The sequence below is a fragment of the Oncorhynchus masou genome, chromosome 21 (assembly GCF_036934945.1).
Source record: "Oncorhynchus masou masou isolate Uvic2021 chromosome 21, UVic_Omas_1.1, whole genome shotgun sequence".
Classification (NCBI taxonomy): domain Eukaryota; kingdom Metazoa; phylum Chordata; class Actinopteri; order Salmoniformes; family Salmonidae; genus Oncorhynchus; species Oncorhynchus masou.
Genome location: NC_088232.1, coordinates 7,119,874 through 7,141,344, shown reverse-complemented (window position 1 = coordinate 7,141,344; position 21,471 = coordinate 7,119,874). Strand labels below are relative to the sequence as shown.

The 21,471-nt window shown below is 43.1% G+C and overlaps 2 protein-coding genes and 1 long non-coding RNA gene across 4 annotated transcripts; 2 read left to right on the top strand and 1 right to left on the bottom strand.

The window, feature by feature from the left end:
* The first annotated feature begins 2,038 nt into the window (after nt 1–2,038).
* On the top strand, nt 2,039–7,182 carry LOC135507722 (zinc finger and BTB domain-containing protein 18-like). Of its 2 annotated transcripts, XM_064927325.1 has the most exons (4): nt 2,039–2,182; nt 2,285–2,518; nt 2,892–3,022; nt 4,845–7,182. In XM_064927325.1, exons 2-4 carry the CDS (start codon nt 2,293–2,295, stop codon nt 6,045–6,047), a joined length of 1,560 nt encoding a protein of 519 aa, XP_064783397.1. In that variant the 5' UTR covers nt 2,039–2,182; nt 2,285–2,292; the 3' UTR covers nt 6,048–7,182. The 2 variants fall into 2 exon arrangements, with proteins under 2 accessions (XP_064783397.1, XP_064783396.1); XM_064927324.1 differs by having other exon boundaries at nt 2,039–2,518.
* A 7,715-nt stretch (nt 7,183–14,897) lies between these two features.
* On the bottom strand, nt 14,898–17,861 carry LOC135507721 (uncharacterized). Its single transcript, XR_010450704.1, has 3 exons — nt 17,777–17,861; nt 17,141–17,269; nt 14,898–15,579 (listed from the first exon to the last, which is right to left on the bottom strand). It is a non-coding gene; the product is annotated as an uncharacterized LOC135507721 (long non-coding RNA).
* A 5-nt stretch (nt 17,862–17,866) lies between these two features.
* LOC135507720 (zinc finger protein 184-like) lies at nt 17,867–20,473 on the top strand. The gene is made up of 3 exons (XM_064927323.1): nt 17,867–18,152; nt 18,523–18,653; nt 18,854–20,473. Exons 1-3 carry the CDS (start codon nt 17,867–17,869, stop codon nt 20,003–20,005), a joined length of 1,569 nt encoding a protein of 522 aa, XP_064783395.1. The 3' UTR covers nt 20,006–20,473.
* Nucleotides 20,474–21,471: the final 998 nt, after the last annotated feature.

Here is a 21,471-nt window from a genome sequence, read left to right as displayed (position 1 = left end):
CAGAGGAGAGAGAGTTAGCTTTAGCAGTGCGGAGCGCCTCCGTGATACAGAGAAGAGCAGTCTCAGTTGAATGACTAGTCTTGAAACCTGACTGATTTGGATCAAGAAGGTCATTCTGAGAGAGATAGCGGGAGAGCTGGCCAAGGACGGCACGTTCAAGAGTTTTGGAGAGAAAAGAAAGAAGGGATACTGGTCTGTAGTTGTTGACATCGGAGGGATCGAGTGTAGGTTTTTTCAGAAGGGGTGCAACTCTCGCTCTCTTGAAGACGGAAGGGACGTAGCCAGCGGTCAGGGATGAGTTGATGAGCGAGGTGAGGTAAGGGAGAAGGTCTCCGGAAATGGTCTGGAGAAGAGAGGAGGGGATAGGGTCAAGCGGGCAGGTTGTTGGGCGGCCGGCCGTCACAAGAAGCGAGATTTCATCTGGAGAGAGAGGGGAGAAAGAGGTCAGAGCACAGGGTAGGGCAGTGTGAGCAGAACCAGCGGTGTCGTTTGACTTAGCAAACGAGGATCGGATGTCGTCGACCTTCTTTTCAAAATGGTTGACGAAGTCATCTGCAGAGAGGGAGGGGGGAGGAGGATTCAGGAGGGAGGAGAAGGTGGCAAAGAGCTTCCTAGGGTTAGAGGCAGATGCTTGGAATTTAGAGTGGTAGAAAGTGGCTTTAGCAGCAGAGACAGAGGAGGAAAATGTAGAGAGGAGGGAGTGAAAGGATGCCAGGTCCGCAGGGAGGCGAGTTTTCCTCCATTTCCGCTCGGCTGCCCGGAGCCCTGTTCTGTGAGCTCGCAATGAGTCGTCGAGCCACGGAGCTGGAGGGGAGGACCGAGCCGGCCTGGAGGATAGGGGACATAGAGAGTCAAAGGATGCAGAAAGGGAAGAGAGGAGGGTTGAGGAGGCAGAATCAGGAGATAGGTTGGAGAAGGTTTGAGCAGAGGGAAGAGATGATAGGATGGAAGAGGAGAGAGTAGCGGGGGAGAGAGAGCGAAGGTTGGGACGGCGCGATACCATCCGAGTAGGGGCAGTGTGGAAAGTGTTGGATGAGAGCGAGAGGGAAAAGGATTTCATTGTCTGCCCTTTATTTATCCTACGGTTCTGACTAGGTGTACAGGGAGAACACTGTAAGAACGGCCCACCCAGGTTCTGAATTCTGTTGCTGTACATTTCAAAAGTGCTGAACAAATAGTTATATTGACTAGGTCCGTCTTAGCTCCCTCATTAATGTCTTAATCTAAATTACGGATTGCCTCATACACTTGTCGTCCCCTGGTGCCATAGTTTGTACATCTCAATTGTCAGTAGAAACCACATTTGTTAAAGCAAGTCAGCTATGTTTTTCTAAAAGGCAGTAAATGCGGTTGAAAGAACTGTTTCGCTGCAAGACAAGGCTCCGCTGATAGCCAGGTGTAGCAGTGGTAAGGTGTTCAGGACTGATGTTGGGACTGCTTTTGGGACAGCTTTATGTAGGCCCTAACAGTTTGTGGGCACCTTTATTGCGCAATTCATGTATTGTGACTTTGCTGGCATGCAGCCCACAATGTTTTTGCCCCACCAAGATTTACATGCTAAAATCGCCACTGACTGTAATTAATACATGCATTAACAGAAATGAATGTAACCAAATGAAGGGCATTAATGGTACATTTCATACTAGTGACATATGTAATGGGGACTCTCAATGGTGCAGCGGTAGAACCAAATCTTTTCAGGCTCCCGGGGGGGGGGAGGAGGCGTTGTCGTGTCTTCTTCACGACTGTTGGTGCGTGTGGACCATGTTAATTCCATAGTGATGTGATATTTCTCTAACGGTATGTATTTACTAAGTTTAATAGGTTCACGCCTATGCCCACGAAGCAGCCAATATTTTAGAGCGAAGCGTTGTCAAGCGAAGGCGCCGGTTCCGGTCAAAACACTGCGCTAGCCGAAAAGAGAGCCCTGGACTTGTTGTTAACGTAGTAAAACAGTACCGTAATTCAAAAGAACAGCGCGCATACCCCTTTTCATTCAACCACACCCTTTGAGCTATGACGCACGCCAATAAGATCCTTTCTCTTCAGTGTAAACGGAAGTGAACAGTGACCAAGAACAATTTCCACTTTAGCGTTTTAATTTGTTATTTAGACGTTTATTAACACCATGGAACTCAGCATATTACTACTTTAACTGCACGGCATCACATACTTACTTCAGGTAGTGTTTAATTCCCGTTGGAGAAAGGGCTTGGTTAATAGATGTTATCTAGGTAACGCTAGCTAACAATGGCTAACTGTATGGTTTTTCACACTCAAATAGCCTCCATCATGGAGGTGTTAGCAAATGCAGCCGTGGCAGAGATCTGTAAACTCGTAGACGACGACTATGCAGTGATCCGTTTGGAAATGTCTCAAAGCCAGAAAGAAAACAGGGGATTGCGGAGGAAACTACAGCTACTGGAACTGAAGGTGGCGCGGGAGCGCGCAGAGCGCGTCCTCGCCAGTCGTCCCAGTAGTGTCAAGATCCTCGACCGATACAGAGGAATGGCAAGAGGTACATTTTGCAGAAGGCGGAGGCTGCGGAAGCTGTGGCCCCGTTCGCCTCGGCCCATGTGGCTTCAGATGCGTTAACCACATTATAGTTAACCAGAATTGGGTCTCGGTCAGTAGTTGGATAGTATGCAAGAATTCACCTGATTACTTAGATATCTTGCACAAAGGCACAATATAATATTCTGAATTTTCTATATGATGCATGGAACATAATTGAACCATAAATTGACCTATACATAGTATGTCAGGAAGATATGAGAAGTGTTACCTTACATTCTCGCCAATTCTAGACAGTGTCCACAGTGTACAATATAGCGAGTGATCATTGACAGTACCTAACCGAACCACCTCTTTTCCCTCAATCACTCTCTCAGGTGAAGGACATCTCACTGGAGGCCACAGGGGCTTTGTGAAGCCAGTGGGACACAATCCATGGAGAGATGACCAACCAATCACTGTTGATGAGGGGAGTGGAACCTCAACCCAGCATGTTATCGTTATAGAGGTTAGTGTAATAGTGTTGCATTAACAATTAGTTACTTTGTAAATCAAATGTGGCAGTTTTTTCCCCCAGAAATGATTATGCCTGCTCGCAGATTTTCCAAAAATGTATATTTCACTCAGCTCTTCACAGAGCGAGGTGGAATAGGCTATATAGGATCCGTAGTTCTTTGATTTTGTGCGATTAATTTACCAGCTATGAAACTAAACGGAGGAAGTACTTTTAAAATAGCTACTGCAGCATTTATTTTACTATAAATGTGATCATACTTGACTATTTATATTCACAAAAGCGAGTGAAAAGCTCGCACTGTGGAACCTTGACCACCCGTCAACGTGGCTGGTGAAATAGACATTTTACACACCAATGCCAAATTCTATCCGCATTTGGCAGGTGGGGGGGTGTGTTCATTTTAGGCCCTGTATGTAACTATAAGTTCCTTGAATTTTACTTCCACGGGTGCCTTTTCATTATCTGGATAGACACTTGTGGTTTCTAGCTAACGCTACACCAATCAAAGCAGTGTTGTGTGAAGTGAAGCAAAACTTGAATGGTCAAAACCATTGATTTTGGGGCGACATATTTGCATAATGTGATCATATCACGCAATTATACCATTTATAAAATATTCAGTTATATGTATATTTAATACAGACACAAGGCTGTTTGGCTCATCTCAGTCGCAAATGGGAATAACTTTACAGCTGTTTCTGATTAATGAACAATGCCATGTTGGTGGGTGGTGACATTAAAATAAAACCCAGCCCTGAAATGAAAAGTAGTTTGAAAAGCATTTGTATGTCGTATCATAGGAAAACACACCGCATTCACATTGCACAAAGTGGACAGTTCAGATTTGTCACTTCAAACCCAAATATATCATACTTTGATTAAAACAATGACTTATTGACTTAAATCATTGTGCAACATCATGGGCACTCTATGGCCATTATCTTTAAGTTTGAAAAAGTTGATTTCTACTGGTGTGGGCATTTAAACTTCCAATTACGACCACAAAGATGGTCTCCGGTCAATTCACCGTTGAATGTCAACTTAAGTAAGAATGTATATTCTGTTATCTATAGTTCTATGATTTCAATAGGTTTCCTATGGATATATTCACAGTATAATATAAAACAGCTGATATTCCCATTCAAGTCAACATTCTCTGATGTATGGACTGCCTACCCTCTTTTGGTAAATTGTATTCCCATTTTCGTACATTTTCGTACATTTCAGTCAAAACATGAAACCCATCACCCTGTTTTCAAGAGCGTGCCTCAACTGTTGACTGGCACAACACAAACACCTCAGATGATGTAAAATAGTATAAGCTACAACATATGCAAGAAAAGTGGACTATTTTAGATAAATGGCGTTAAAGAAAAAAAAGTACCTTTATTTTTTTTCAAGAAATCAAAAAATAGACCCCTGTTTGTAAGCTTTTGAAATCATATCAAACTCACCCGTTTATCGTCTGCAGTGGTATGGTGGGGTATGCAAAATGGGTAAACTTTGGGCACCTCTATCTCCTGAATGTTTTGGCACTCAGGTCCAAAATGTTACTTTCTGACCACTTCTACCATGGAAAGTTTCATTCAAATCAAAAGGAGTGCGGTCAAAAAGTGATTGAAATTAAATGGAATGCCCCATAGGGTAGCTTGTGAGACGTCCCTACGACATTGTTGTCGTTGTTGTCTTTTGACCACATCACATCTTTTCACATCAAATCTTTTTCAGAGCTGATCTGATTGGTCAAAAGACCAATTAGTGAGAAAAAATATCTGAATTGGGCTGCTGTCTAAATGCAGCCTTCTTGTGTCAGTATGCAGATGCAGAGGCTGCAGGTCCTGGGGTTAAGCAGGAGAGGTCTGAAGGAGAGGAGAACAAACGACACAACATAGACATCCAGACTGGAGCAGCGGCTGGAGTGGTTCCACCTGTGGCTACAGAGAACTCTTCCACCACCCCATCGCAGCCCAGGACGCGACGCAGCATCACGGAGGTCAGTGGAACGCTGAACGCCGTCCTCAAGTCAGAGACCGACACAGAGACTTTAATTGTAACACAAAGGCTTTTGCACACAGGATCTGACCACAGATCAGACCCAGAGAGACTGGGGCCACTGGGCTGTTCTCCTGCTCCCAGTTCAGAGTATTTACTTTACGGTAACCCAAGCCCGAGGACGGTTCATTCTCATCAGGACTCAGGTGACACGTTAGAGACTGGCAATGATCCGTCTTGTTCTTACACTACAGAGCTGGACACTGGCAAAATCCCCTTGGGTTTAGAGACACAGACTGTTCTCTCTAGAGGGGATTGGAACCAGTACAGTAGTAGTGTATACTCTGAAGGGTGTGTAGAGGGTCTGGTCATAGATAACGTGACTGTGAAAGTGGAGGGCGATGTCCCTCCCACATGGAATCCAGATAGTCACCTAGGAGACGGACACTCACAGGGCAGAGATTTCTTAGAAAACAGGGAAAGCTTGGAGACAAATCCAAATGTCGTTACCCACTCCCCTTTACACGCATTCAGCGGTCGCGACCCAGTGTCCACGTCGATGCGGCCTTCCGATTCGCACAGCCGTGTCCTTTTCGATCAGGTATTGAACTCAAACGACAGGGCTAGAGCCCAGGCTCAGGGAGTGGGAGCCACGTCAGGCAATAGTAAAGAGAAACGGTTCCTGTACAATGTCTGTAACAAAGGCTTCAGCTGCACCCAGAAGGTGGACATCCACCAGAGGGTCCACACAGAGGAGAAACCATTCATCTGTACCCAGTGTCACATGCGCTTCGCCCAAGCTGGCACCCTGAAGAGGCACCAGAGGGTCCACACAGGAGAGAAACCCTTCAAATGTACCCAGTGTCACATGCGCTTCGCCCAGGCCGGTGACCTGAAGAGGCACCAGAGGGTCCACACGGGGGAGAAACCCTTCAGGTGCCCCCAGTGTGAGAAGAGGTTCTCTCGCCAGGACCAGCTGAAGATGCACCTGAAGATCCACATGGAAGAAAGGCCGTTTGCGTAGTTACCTCAGGGTGCACCAGCAGAATAACCATTCCACTCTATAACAGACCAAGAACGTAACCATTTCTACTTGATACTGTTGCTTCTGATATTTAGATCAAATTCTGCATTAAAGACAAAGGTGAATTTTCATTGTTGTCAACAGAACAGATCCACAGATGCATTTGGAATAACAAGAGTAACAGATTTCAGTGTTGAATATTCCTGGGTAGAATATTGCATCCAGACATTGTGTGATATATAAGGCATATTATAAGCCTTAAGTCTGTTACATAATGTGTTTGTACTGTTTAGGCTATATGTTTTATTACTTCCATTCAACTACTTCAATTGTTTCCCAAGACACTTTCTATTTGTTATTAAAAAAAATAAAAAAAATACCCCCTTTTTTTTCACCAATTTCGTCATATCCAATTGTTAGTTACAGTCTTGTCTCATCACTGCAACTCCCGTACGGACTCGGAAGAGGCGAAGGTCGAAACACAACCCCGCCAAGCCGCACCAATGTGTCGGAGGAAACACCGAACACCTGGCGTGCACTGCGCCCGGGCCGTCACAGGAGTCGCCAGGACTTCCCGTCCAGCCATACTCTCCCCTAACACGGACGACGCTGGGCCAATTGTGCATCGCCTCATGGGTCTCCCGGAGATGGCCGGCTGCGACACAGCCCGGTATCGAACCAGGATCTATAGTAACGCAGTTAGCAGTGCGATGCAGAGTTACACCGCTGCGCCACTCGTGAGGCCCCCAAGACACTCCTAATGAGAAAATATATGTGTATTTATTGTTGATACGTGTATGTGTGGTTTTCATATGGTGTATTTAACACTTGTTTGTGAAGCCCTTTAGACTCGTATCTGTATACAGGTTGAAAGTGGCAGATTTGGCCACTGATAAGCACCTAAATTCTAATGCAGTGACTGTACAGTAATATGCTATAAATGACGTCAGTGCTCAGGCTCGGTTTGGGTTTTGACTGACAGCTGTTCTGAACTTGAGCACAACACGCAACAAGTTGCCCCCATCACTCCCGCTAATTTGGCAACGTTTTTGTTGTCTGAGTGAAGGAAATGCTGTAAATTAAGAGGACTCAATCTATTTTGAAAGATGAGATGTTAAGGATTATAATAAATACCACTTTAATGTCATACAAGCAAGCCAAACACTCATGAGTCCAATTGTGCACTTCACATTTCCATATCATAAAACTCATGCCATATACAGTCGTGGCCAAAAGCTTTGAGAATGACACAAATATTAATTTTCACAAAGTCTGCTGCCTCAGTTTGTATGATGGCAATTTGCATATACTCCAGAATGTTATGAAGAGTGATCAGATGAATTGCAATTAATTGCAAAGTCTCTCTTTGCCATGCAAATTAACTGAATCCCCCAAAAACATTTCCACTGCATTTCAGCCCTGCCACAAAAGGACCAGCTGACATCATGTCAGTGATTCTCTCTTTATCACAGGTGTGAGTGTTGACGAGGACAAGGCTGGAGATCACTCTGTCATGCTGATTGAGTTTGAATAACAGACTGGAAGCTTCAAAAGGAGGGTGGTGCTTGGAATCATTGTTCCTCTGTCAACCATGGAAACACGTGCCGTCATCATTGCTTTGCACAAAAAGGGCTTCACAGGCAAGGATATTGCTGCCAGTAAGATTGCAGATAAATCAACCATTTATCGGATCATCAAGAACTTCAAGGAGAGATGTTCAATTGTTGTGAAGAAGGCTTCAGGGCGCCCAAGAAAGTCCAGCAAGCGCCAGGACCGTCTCAAGTTGATTCAGCTGCGGGATCGGGGCAACACCAGTACAGAGCTTGCTCAGGAATGGCAGCAGGCAGGTGTGAGTGCATCTGCACGCACAGTGAGGCGAAGACTTTTGGAAGATGGCCTGGTATCAAGAAGGGCAGCAAAGAAGCCACTGCTGAGTACTGGGGTAAAATCATTTTCTTTGATGAATCCCCTTTCCGATTGTTTGGGGCATACGGAAAAAAGCTAGTCCGGAGAAGACAAGGTGAGCGCTACCATCAGTCCTGTGTCATGCCAACAGTAAAGCATCCTGAGACTATTCATGTGTGGGGTTGCTTCTCTGCCAAGGGAGTGGGCTCACTCACAATTGTGTCTAAGCCATGAATAAAGAATGGTACCAACACATCCCCGAGAGCAACTTCTCCCAACCAACAGTTTGGTGACGAACAATGCCTTTTCCAGCATGATGGAGCACCTTGCCATAAGGCAAAAGTGATAACTAAGTGGCTCGGGAACAAAACATCGATATTTTGGGTCCATGGCCAGGAAACACCTCAGACCTTAATCCCATTGAGAACTTGTGGTCATTCCTGAAGAGGCGGGTGGACAAACAAAAACCCACAAATTCTGACAGACTCCAAGCATTAATTATGCAAGAATGGGCTGCCATCAGTCAGGATGTGGCCCAGAAGTTAATTGACATAATGCCAGGGTGGATTGCAGAGGTCTTGAAAAAGAAGGGTCAAAACTGCAAATATTGACTCTTTGCATCAACTTCATGTAATTGTCAATAAAAGCCTTTAACACTTATGAAATGCTTATAATTCTACTTCAGTATTCTATAGTAACATCTGACAAAAATAACTGGCACTGAAGCAGCAAACTTTGTGGATATTAATATTTGTGTCATTCTCAAAACTTTTGACCCACGACTGTACACTGAGTGTACAAAACATTAGGAACACTCTTTCCATGACAGACTGACCAGGTGAATCCATGTGAAAGCTATGATCCCATATTGATGTCACTTGTTAAATCCACTTCAATCAGTGTTGATGAATGGAAGGAGACAGTTTATAAAATATTTTTAAGCCTTGAGACATGGATTATGTATGTGTGTCATTCAGAAGGTGAATAAGCAAGACAAAATATTGAAGTGCCTTTGATCGGTGTATGGTAGGTGCCAGGTGCACCAGTTTGAGTGTGTCAAGAACTGCAACGCTGCTGGGTTTTTCACACTCAACAGTTTCCCTTGTGTATCAAGAATGGTCCACCACACAAAGGAGATCCAGCCAACTTGACAAAGCTGTGGGAAGCATTGGAGTCAATATGGGCCAGCATCCCTATGGAATGCTTTCGACACCTTGTAGAGTCCATGCCCTCCCGACGAATTGAGGCTGTTCTGAGGGCACTAGGGGGGTGCAACTCAAGAGTAGGAAGGTGTTCCTAAGGTTTTGTACACTCAGTGTACAGCGTCAACGTTTCTGATCACTATGTTTGATGTACAGTTACAAGATGTGGCGTCATAACCTGTTCTGAACAGAATGAGCGTATAGCTATTCGCCTGAATGCACTCATGACTTTCTATGCTCACCAAAATTACAATCTGTTTCTCTGAAATGTCTTGTGAAAGCCAAACACTGTAATATCATATTTTATAACTTAGCTAATCATGTTGGCAATAGATCTGCACCTGACCCAGATTGCCATTTTAAAATGGTCTGGTTTTGGTTTGCGATAACAGCATTTGTGTGATGGCGAGGCTGCAGGGTTGTGTTCCAAACAAAACGACCACAAATACCTGAGGGAGTGGATGTCTGTATCACCTCTCTCTTCCTGGAGGGGGAGGGTCCAGAGGTGCTGCTAATAGAGGAGGGGTGTGAGGAGGGTCTGTGACAGACAAAATTAGAAAAAAAATCCAGGAAATCACATTGTAGGATTTTTAATGAATTTATTTACAGGTATGTGATTTTCTGGATTTTTCTTTCTGGATTTCATGAAAGTGAGCGTACCAGATTTACAGAAAAGGTAAAGTGTTACCATAGTGAGAAAAGTTATTCTACTTGTCACATATATCGTTTTGTGCGATAAAAGTAGTGTACTTCACGTTATGTGAGTGTATGACCATTTTGTATGACAAATACAAAATTGACTCTGTGCTGACTGACTTGGTTATTTTAGTATCATTGCAGGGACTGAGTTTCCCTTCTCTCAGTCAAACCAAAACATTATCCTTCATTCTTGAATCAATAAGAAACTCCAATGGCTCCATATTGGTAGGTACTTGAATCACAGTGTTAGAGATGGGCTTGACTGTGGTTAACATTTTCTAATATCATGTTTCTGTGTGTACAGCACAGAAAACCTTTATGTAAACCTTTAGGTTCTTCTGTACAATTTGTGTTTACAGTCTGCAGTCCATGAGGACCTGCTGATATCTGGTGTTGCTGGTGGGAGAGACTGGACATCTGAAGCAGCTGGTCACAAAGCCTGGCCCCGGATCAGAACCCTGGATCAGGAGCTGTCACTCTTATTTCCCGAGTCGGAACAAGAATCAAACCACAAGGGACAGAGACTCCACCACCATACAGAACACAACCGGTGGACAGGTGGTCTGAACAACCTCAGTCCTGGTGGTCATCAGAGAGACAGAGGCTCCAGTCAGGGATCCAGTCTGCAGCCCAGACCCTTCTCTTCAGTCTCAGTGCAGGGATGAAGCAGGGCCTGAGGCTGATAGAGATAGACCCTCCTATTCCTATGATACAAACACCACAGTATCCATGATGAACAGGTCACCCTGGGCTTCAGCCTTCACAGAGATGGTAGTCTTCCTCAAGGTTACCCCACCAATACAGACAGGGTCAGGATGGGTGTACACCACAAGAGGTACCTAGCCTATAACACAGCACACAATGCCAACAACACCCAAACAATGACTAGAGGTTAAGGAAGGAGCTCAAAGACTAACCACCTGAGGGCGGTGGCTCCAGCTTCTACCACCTTTGGTGTCACTGGGTCACAACGTGGGAGGCTGAGCATTAGGACGGACGCAGACAAGCCATAAGCCTGCCCCACGTGTGGGAAGCGTTTCGCTAAGGTGAACTATGTGAAGATGCACCAGACCGTTCACACCAAGGAGAGGCCCTTCAAGTGGAAACTATGTTACAAGAGCTTCTCCTTCCTGAGTAACCTCATCAGACAGGAGTGTCCACAATGGGGAAAAATCGTAGCAGTGTGGCTTGAGATGCACACAGAGAATATCTGGGACCCATTCTTTAGCTGAAATATTCCAGTTATCATGTGAAGTGTCCTGAGGTAAGAGTTTTTTTGGGGATGACGAATTCCCTCAATTGAGCATCTGGGTGCGCTCACATGATACAGACTTGTTGTTTGGTTTGCTGACGTTGTAAAAAAGAAAACGCTGTCATTGAAGTGTAACAGTATCAGTTCGTACATAAATTCACTCTGGCTATCTACTCCGATATAATGACCGGTGTCAGTAAACGTTGGCAAAAAAAATGTATTAAATTGATGCCAGCAGCACAGTGACAGTCACCAACATGAAATCTGGTGGTACCTGTTCTCTATGTACTATAATTAGGTGATCAAATCTGTTTAATGAGAATTCATGTTGTCCTTTTGATGTGTTGATTTTTATTAGCTTGTTAGCTTGAATTAAAATGGCCCTTGTCTCCTTGGCTTCCTTCTAACCTATAGGTTTCTGTCCTTGCCACCGAGGGGCGGCAGGTAGCCTAGTGGTTAGAGAGTTGGGCCAGTAACCGAAAGGCTTTACAGCAGAGCTGTAAAAGCTGCCAAGGTAAAAATGTGTCGTTCTGCCCCTGAACAAGGCAGTTAACCCACTGTTCCTTGGCTGTCATTGTAAATAAGAATTTGTTCTTAACTGACTTGCTTAGTTAAATCAATAAAAAATACAAGATGGGATCTAGCCAGTCATTAGTCTTTTGGTCAATTACGGGCTGCTCTGAGCTTGAAAGGTTTTCCACTATATTCCACAGCCACAACGTAAAGATTGTATATATCGTGAAAGTGAATGAAAACAAAAATATACTTTTTGGTCTTGATTTAAGGTTAGTTAGGCATAAGGTTGGCGGTGTGGTAGCCTCTTTTAGAATCTGAGAGTTAAATACTTCCACACTCGTCTCTCTAGGCTCAGCATTCCTGAACAGTCCCACAAGTCAGAATGTTGCAGAAACTACAATTCAACATACTTTGTCCATATGTCAGAGGTAATCTGATTCAAAATATCCACAAGGAAGTATTATCAACTCGACATTCAGTATATCGGTTTTTATTTTCCATGCCGATGCAATTCACACGTGACAAACACTTGCACAATATGGGTGACCCTAACCGAACCATAGACCGAACAGCAAACACCTCCAGGTGATTGAGAGGAAAGGTGCTTCGGTCGACTACGTTCGGCTCTTGTTTACATATTGTGCAATTTCGTGGAAACCAGTTGGTAGTTACAGTCCTGTTCCATCGCTGCAATGTAGCGACCGACTCGGGAGAGGCGAAGGTCGAGTCGTGCGTCCTCCGAAACACAACCCAGCCAAACCGCACTGCTTCTTGACACAACGCCCGCTTAACCCAGCCGCACCAATGTGTCGGAGGAAGCCACAGGAGTCGCTAATGAGCGATGGGACAGGAACATCCCTGCCTGCCTTTTGAGGCCGTGCATTGCCATGCTGAAATATGAGGTGATGGCAGCCATGCTGGTTATGTTTGCCTTGAATTCTAAATAAATTCTAAATAAATGACAGACATGGTCACCAGCAAAGCACCATCGTACTTCCTCCTCCATACTTCATGGCGGGAACCACACATGCCGAGATGGTTGGAAGAAAAACCTCCAATTTGGACCAGACCAAAAGGACAAATTTCCACCAGTCTAATGTCCATTGCTCATATTTTTTGGCCCAAGCAAGTCTCTTCTTATTATTGTCCTTTAGTAGTTGTTTCTTTGCAGCAATTTTACCATGAAAACCTGATTCACGCAGTCTCCTCTGAACAGTTGATATTGAGATGTGTCTGTTACTTGAACTCTGTGAAGCTTTTATTTGGGCTGCAATTTCTGAGGCTGTTAACTCTAATGAACTTGTCCTCTGCAGAAGAGGTAACTCTGGATCTTCCATTCCTGTGGTGGTCCTCATGAGAGCCAGTTTCATCATAGCGCTTGATAGTTTTTCCAACTGCACTTGGAGAAACGTTCAAAGTTCTTGAAATCTTCTGTATTGATTGGCCTTCATGTCTTAAATAAATGATGGACTGTCGTTTCTCTTTGCTTATTTGATCTGTTCGTGCCATAATATGGACTTGGTCTTTACCAAATAGGGATATCTTCTGTATACCCCCCTACCTGTCACAACACAACTGATTGGCTCAAACGCATTAAAAAGGAAAGAAATTCCACAAAAATAGTAAAAATAAAGAAAAACCCTTGAATGAGTAGGTGTTCTGAAACGTTTGACCGGTAGTGTACACCAGTAGAACATGCACAGGGCCCATGTATGATATGTAGTACTAGTTAGCTTGTTTGTAGTTCAATCTGTTGGTTTAGGATTTAGTAGGGAACTGGATGAGTTGAACTGAGGAAAGAATGAGTATGATGAGGCAGAGTAGACGAAATGGTGATGGTTGGTGTGATGGTGTCGGTAAAAATACTTCACTGATGAAAAGTGACAACCTTCGGTTGTTTGATGCTGGTGTTTTATAATGAAGAAATGTTAGTGCCTTAAGTCATGTTTACTTGACATGAAGTAGTGAAGGTGATTAATGTAATGTTGAACCTTTTCCAAAGTATTCCAAAATAAAACATTTTATCAAAGTTTGGGTACCTGATTTACAGAAAAGGTAAAACGTTACCATAGTGAGAAAAGTTATTTAACTTCACATGTATTGTTTTGTGCAATAAAAGTACTGTACTGTAAAGTCAGTGTATGACCATTTTGTTTGAATTAAAAGACTAAATTGACTCTGCTGACTTGGGCAGGTATATTACTGGAAACCTTTGAAGTTTACCTGTAAACTACCAGAATTTTGGTGATTTTCTAGGATTTTATGTAATCTATCATAAGACATCTAGTGGCCTTTTTGGGTACTTAAGATTATCACAGGTGTCTAATCATTTCTGGCCCCCTGTGTGCCCTAATATATGAAATAATTAGATAAGATGATTTTAAAATAGAATGACAAAGCTGTAAAACATTATCCTAAATAAAAACCAAAATGAGGCTCGATTCTGACTCAGGAAATTACGCCTTTCTTACGCATGCCTTTCCCATGCACTTCTCAGTAGTTGGTATTCAGACTTACCTTGTGCAGGTGCGTAACGGCTTTGCTTTTTTAAAATTCAACTGCTGAAAACCCTCCCATTTGCTGGCAAACACATTTTCACATTAAGCTTTCAGTACATTTATCTTAAGCCATCCCTTTAAATACGGTGTACCTTTTAATTCTAATTTTGTCGACAGACTAGATTAGACTAGATACATTGTAAGAATGGATTCAGAAAATCAGGATCAAATAAATATCTAAATATATGCATATTCATCTCCATTTCAACAACAGCTGGTAGATGTAAAAAACTCTGATTTTGTAGATTATTTAGTAACATTTGGGGGTTAGGAAAGTATGTATGAATCATTAAAAATAAAAGTTTGGAGAGCTTTTATACACTAAATATATTGATGAATAATAAATAGTGTTTTGATTCATCCTGAAAATGGTCATATTCAAGTTCAACATGAAATATTGGAAGGGGGGGGGGAAGTGTGCAATAGGGGTTGAGCAATAGTCCTATAAATCAACCCTAATTCTCACTAATCATGGAACTGTATGACAATGCTCCAGCCGTCGTGAACGGTGCACCAGACTCCAGGTTTAACCTGCTAAGTGTGGTCTGAGTTCCATAATGATTAAGACAGTCTACATGTCCCAAATTATTGCACAGTGTTAGCCTAATATGATCCACTAATCCTAGCGACCCCCAGGAACAATTTACAAGGTTGTGACAGAGAAAAGTGCATGACAAGAGAATAACATTCCATTTACACAGGTTCACCTCGGGTCAGAATCAGGCCTTAGAGAATACCATTGGTGTTTAATATGAGGGTTACAGCAGGAAATATATATTTTTTTACATGCTTATTTATTTTTTAATGTCAACGTGTATTTGATGTCAAACTAGTGTCAGTTGTGAACCCAGTCAATAGTTGCAGAGTTAATTGAAAATAATGCCAATGTTGATTAGATAATATTTTCATTAAATTGACTATTTTCTCTTGAACCATTTGGTCTATCTACTAGAAACTCATGGACAATATGGACACAGATATAATAAATGAACAATATATATGAACAAATGTGTTTAACTATTAAAGTATAAACAACCAAAGATTGCCATAGATTATGTTAATGAGGACCTGCTGATATTGCTGTTGCTGGTGAGAGGAGAGAGTAGAACCTTTGAGATGGCTGGTCACAAACCCTGGCCCCGGATCAGGACCCTGGATCAGGAGCCATCGCTCGTCCTTCCCAAATCAGAACCAGGAACGAACCACGAGGGACAGAGACTCCACCACCACACAGAACACAACCAGTGGACTGGTGGACTGAACAACTTCAGTCCTGGTGGTCATCAGAAGGACAGAGGCTCCAGTCAGTGATCCAGTCTGCAGCCCAGACCCTTCTCTTCACAGTCTCAGAGCAGGGAAGATACATGGCCTGGGGCTGATAGGAACAGGAGTGTCTGCCTCTATGATACAAACACCACAGTATCCATGATGAACAGAGCAGGAAACAATGTGGCTAAGCACCAGACCGTTCACACCAAGGAAAGGCCTTTCAGGTGCAAAGTATGTTACAAGAGCTTCTCTTTCCTGAGTAACCTTACCAGATATAGTAGTGTCCACAATGGGGAGAAAGCAGTGTGGTTTGAGTTTTACACAGGGGATATCTGGGAACCATTCTTTGTCTGACATATTATAGTTATCATGTGTCTTGGGGTAAGAGGGTAATTAACTACATACCCCTCATTACGCTTTGTTAACTTGTCATTTGAAACAGGCTTGAGTAAATGTTTTTAGAGAAACAGTAAACCTAGGCTAGAACAATGAGAGTTTAATATTTACCACACTGGGGTAATGTAGATGGAATAGTCATTCTCGGGTCGTTCCATCTGATTTTAATCACTTTTGACCACACCCCTTTATACATATCTGCCCATGGTAGAAGTGGTCAGAAAGTGCATTTTTGGACCCGAATTCCAAAACATTTAGGAGATAGAGGTGCTCAAAGTTTACCCAATTTGCATGCCCCACCATACCATGAGACATCCATGTCTTCATCACTGGGAAAGATAAACAGTTGAGTTTGATAGAATTTAAGGATGTCTAATGGTGCAAAATGGATCAACTTTAAGCACCTCTATCTCCTAAATGTTTTGGCAATCAGACCCAAAAAGTCACTTTCTTGACCACTTCTACAATGTGCAAATATGTATAGAAAGTTGGCATCAAATCAAAAATTTATTGAAATCAAATGGAACGACCACACCCTTTGAGCTATGATCCCAACCAATAAGATCCTCTCTTCAGTGTAAAAGGGGGCACCGTTTGGTGTGACGCAGACCCGGTGGAGAACGCACGACTGAAGTGACCCTGTCGGTACTTTTGAGTTTTGATACAGAGTTATTACCTGATAAAGTAATGTTAGGATATGTAAGTTATCCAGTGAGAGCGTTTGTTCCAAACCCCCTACAGTGGGACAAAAGAGTGTGTCGTTTTGGTGTGAAAAGCTGTGTCAATTGTGGGGGTGGCCATGTTGCTGGGGATCAGAAATGTCCTGTGCGAGTGAGACAGGGTGAGGTTGCCAGGGTGAGAGCAGAGTGGAAAGTGTCATATGCTGAGGCATTGAGGAAAGTATAAGATGGAGCGCTTTGGGTGAGAGATCCTGAGAGGATCCCTGTGAGAAGTAGTTCAGTACAGAGTGACTTGAATAGTTTAGGTTTTAGTAAGGTTGGCTTCTTGGTGTTTATTGCTATGGTCATTAATTGTACCGCACAGATGGAATGGAAATCCCAGAAGATAGATTTTTTTAGTAGCAGCAGCAGGGACGTTTTTGGGTGTCAGAGATTTTAGGCGCAGAAGAAATACAGGGAATTTCGAGAGAAAGGCTTCCATATTCGTCAGGGCCAAAGTAGTGGGAAGGAGTGGTGGGTTTGTTGGGGATAGTGGTGTATATGAAGGGTTAGATGGAGGTGCATTTTTTTTTCCTATTCCCCTTTTCTGTTAACAAAATGCGCGATTTACACCGACCTGTGAAGGGCAGCAATACGCAACAAAGCATCTAGTCAGAAGATGTCGTATGCGGAGGCAGTGAAGATGGGTCAAGGATCCCAAAAGGCTCCAGTTGAGTAGTAGACTTTTGTCAGTAGAGTGATAGGCCTACAAAAAAAAAAAAAAATCAGTAAGGTTGGCTTTTTAGCGTTCATTGCCGTGGTTATCAACTGTACCGTAGGAATGGAATGTAAATCACAGAAAATAGGTGTTGTGGTGGCAGCTGCAGAGAAGTGCTTGGGATTATGAGAAATGACTACGGAAGAGTTACATGGTGTGTTGAATGGTAGTGTTCTGTCCTCCCAGGCTGTTGGCATGGTGTATTATCAGATAGGATCAACATTGCGGAATGAATGTTGGGTTAGTTGGCAGGGTTTTTCCTTTTCGCAATTATACTCCAGTCCAGCTGATGGCGGTAATGTAACGTTAATATTGGATGCCAACCGGAATTAAACTTACTGAAGACGTAGTCTCCCGGAAAACCAAACAACAAAAAAAGTAAACGGAAGTGAACAATCATTTCAAAGTTAGCATTTTATTGTTGTATTTAGACGTTTAGTAACACCCTAGAACTCATCATATGACTCATTTAACGGCACAGCATCACATACTTACCCCAGGTAGTGTTTAATTCGCGTTGGAAACAGGACATACATTCGAGGTTTTATATAAGTAACGCTAGCTAGCTGTTAACGTTAGCTAATAATGGCTAACTGTATGGTTTTTCACACTCAAATAGCCTCCATCATGGAGGTGCTGGCGAATGCAGCCGTGGCAGACATTTGTAAACTCGTAGACGACGACTATGCAGTGTTTCGTTTAGAAATAACTCAAAGCCAGAAAGAAAACAGGACATTGCGGAGGAAACTTCAGCTACTGGAACTGAAGGAGGCACGGGAGCGCGCAGAGAGGACAATGACGCGAGGACGCGTCGTCCCAGGTAGTACGAGTAGTGTCAATATCCTGGACCGATACAGAGGAATGGCAAGAGGTACATTTAGCTGAAAAATATATAGCTCAGCGCCTGTCACCATGTTCTCCTCTGCACATGTGTTCAGATGTGTTAATTGGGCCATGGTCATATGCAATAATTCTCCTGATTACGTAAATATCTTTCGCTAAGACACAATATCATATTCTAACCATATTCTTGATAAACTGCATTTCCTATTATTTACTCAATGAAAACAAAGTGATGCATGGAACACAATACAGAGATCAATAAATAGTATATCAAGAAGTGTTACGTTACATCCTTGCCAATTGTTGACAGTGTCCAAACTGTCAATAGTGTACAATATAACGTTGAGCATTGACAGTAGCAAACATAACCTCCTCTTTATCCTTAATCACTCTCTCAGGTGAAGGACATCTCACTGGAGGCCACAGGATCTCTGTGAAGCCAGCAGGACACAATACATGGAGAGATGACCAACCAATCACTATTGGTGAGGGGAGTGGACCCTCAAGCCAGCACATTATCATGATAGAGGTTAGTGTAATAGTGTTGCATTACAAATTACAGTTACTTTGTAAATCAGATGTGGCCCATTTTCTTTCAAAGGCTTCCCTCAGCTATTCACTTGCTTACATGTACATCCTAATTTATCTGCCAATGGGGAGCTTGTGAGACTTACAACATATTTATCAAATTCTACTCATGTACTGGTAGTAACCCTCTCTCCTTTGCAGTCTGCAGATGCAGAGGCTGATGGCCCTGAGGTCAAGCTGGAGAGGTCTGAAGGAGAGGTGGACCCACAGCACAGCAGAGACATCCAGACTGGAGTGCCCCCTGTAGCCATGGATGACCCAACCACTGCCCCAGTGCAACCCAGGACCCGACGCAGCAGCACGGAGGTCAGTGGAACGCCGACCGCCGTGCTCAAGTCAGAGACAGACACCGAGACTTTAACGGGGCTGGGGCGACTGGGCTGTCCTCCTGCTCCCCGCTCAGAGTATTTACTTTATGGTAACCCGAGCCCGCGGACAGTTCTATCACATCAGGACACAGGTGACGCGTTACAGACTGGCAATGATCCGTCCTGTTCATACGCTACAGAGACCGAGATGATACCTAGTGATATATCTGTGGACTTAGATACACAGACTAATCCAATGAGAGGGGACTGGAATCGGTACAGTAGTAGTGTATACTCTGAACGGTGCCTAAATAAGAAAGGGGAGGTTATAGTCTTAGATGACATGATTGTGAAAGTGGAGGACGACACTCCTCTGACATGGAATGCAAACGAAACTCACATAGGACACTCGCAGGGCAACACCAGTGACTACTTAGACTACAGGGAAAGCTTAGAGACAAATCCAAATGTCGCAACCCACTCCCCTTTACACGCGTTCAGGGATTGCGATCCAGTGTCCACGTCAATGGGGCCTTCTGATTCACACGGCCGCATTCTTTTTGATCAGGTACTGAACTCAAATGACAGGGCTAGAACCCAGGCTCAGAGAGGGGGAGCAACATCAGGCAATACAAAAGAGAAACGGTTCCTCTGCAAGTTCTGTCACAAAGGCTTTAGCTGCCTCCAGAAGGTGGAGAGTCACCAGAGGGTCCACACAGGGGAGAAATCCTTCAGCTGTACCCAGTGTGAGAAGAGGTTCTCCCACCAGCACCACCTGAAGAGGCACCAGAGGGTCCACACCGGGGAGAAACCCTACAGCTGCCCCCAGTGTGAGAAGAGGTTCTCCCGCCAGGACCAGCTGAAGATGCATCTGAAGGTCCACACTGGAGAAAGGCCATTCGCCTGTACACACTGCGGGAAAAGGTTCTCAGAGAGGAGCTACCTCAGGACACACCAGCAAAAACACCATTCAACTCTAACATAGAAAGTAAACATTCCACTCGATAGCTTCTGACGTTTAGATCAAACCCTGCATTATAGACAAAGATTAATTTTAATTGTTGCCATCAGAAAAGATCCACAGATGAATTTGGAATAACAAGAGTAACAGATTTCAGTGTTGAATATTCCTGGGTAGAATATTGCATCCAGACATTGTGTGATATAAAGGCACATAAAAGCCTAAAAGGTCTGTTATATAATTGTGTTTCTACTGTGGAGTATATATAATGTTCATAAATGCCTATTTAATTATTTCCATTCAACTATTAATTTTTTTCCCCAAAACACTTGAGAAAATGAATGCAGTATTAAGTTCATGCAGATTTTTTGTTGTAATGGTGTATTTAAAACTTGTTTATGTTTAATAAACATATAATGGGACTTTTCATTAAGACTTATTCACCACCCTTGGATTTCTTCAAATTTTGTAATAAAGTATGATTAAAATGGATTGAATTGTCATTTTTAGTCAATGATCTACAATGTCAAAGTGGAAGAAAGATTCCAACATTTTTGAAAGATGAATGAAAAATAAAAACAAATACCTTGATTAGCTAAGTATTCACCCCCAGATTAAATTCAAAACTGTAACTTGGCCACTCAGGAACATTCCCTGTCTTGGTAGAAAACTCCAATGTAGATTTGGCCTTGCAGGTTATTGTCCCGCTGAAAGGTGAATTCCTCTCTCAGTGTCTGGTGTAAAGCAGATGGAAGCAGGTTTTCCCCAAGGATTTTTCCTGTGCTTTGCTCCATCCCGTTTATTTTTATACTGAAAAACTCCTCAGTTTTGCAGAGTTCCAGCATATCCGGACCATGTTTAGAGCCACCACCATGCTTGAAAATGAGGCGGTTACTCAGTGATGTGTTGGATTTTCCCCAAACATAAGGCTTTGAATTTAAGCAACCAAAAAAGTACAATTACTTTAGTGTCTTGTTGTATACAGGAATGTTTTGGAATATTTTTTTTCTGTGTATTTGTATTCTTTTCACTCTGTCGTTTAGGTCAATATTGTGGAGTCACTACAATGTTGTTGATCCATCCTCAGTTCTCCCATCACAGCCATTGAACTCTGTAGCCGTTTTAAAATCACCAATGTCCTAATGGGGACATTGCTGAGCAGTTTACTTCCTATCCTGCAGCTCTGTTCAGAATGCCGACTGCATCTTTTATGTGTCTGAGTGGTTTAATACATCATCCACAGCTTAACCCTTACGAAAAAACGATTGCAGTCAGAGTGCAGTATAACTGCAGTATACTGCAAATACTGCATCCAAAATATTTTTTTTACTGCAGTAATTTTTGCAAGGTACTTATAATTAACAGTAATTCTGCAATTACTATGTCCAAAATACCAGGCAACTGCAGTTATTTAACTTTTACTGTAGTTTCAAAACTGAAATATTTTTTTGTAAGGAAATTAACTTCAGCATGTTTAAATAGATATTTGA

What these genes read in the sequence shown, in the direction of transcription:
- LOC135507722 (XM_064927324.1), top strand. Translation starts at nt 2,251, where the DNA reads ATGGCTAACTGTATGGTTTTTCACACTCAAATAGCCTCCATCATGGAG. An exon ending in ATACAGAGGAATGGCAAGAG is followed by an intron (nt 2,519 to 2,891) that starts GTACATTTTGCA and finishes TCACTCTCTCAG; the next exon opens with GTGAAGGACATCTCACTGGA. An exon ending in AGCATGTTATCGTTATAGAG is followed by an intron (nt 3,023 to 4,844) that starts GTTAGTGTAATA and finishes TTCTTGTGTCAG; the next exon opens with TATGCAGATGCAGAGGCTGC.
- LOC135507720 (XM_064927323.1), top strand. Translation starts at nt 17,867, where the DNA reads ATGGCTAACTGTATGGTTTTTCACACTCAAATAGCCTCCATCATGGAG. An exon ending in ATACAGAGGAATGGCAAGAG is followed by an intron (nt 18,153 to 18,522) that starts GTACATTTAGCT and finishes TCACTCTCTCAG; the next exon opens with GTGAAGGACATCTCACTGGA. An exon ending in AGCACATTATCATGATAGAG is followed by an intron (nt 18,654 to 18,853) that starts GTTAGTGTAATA and finishes TCTCCTTTGCAG; the next exon opens with TCTGCAGATGCAGAGGCTGA.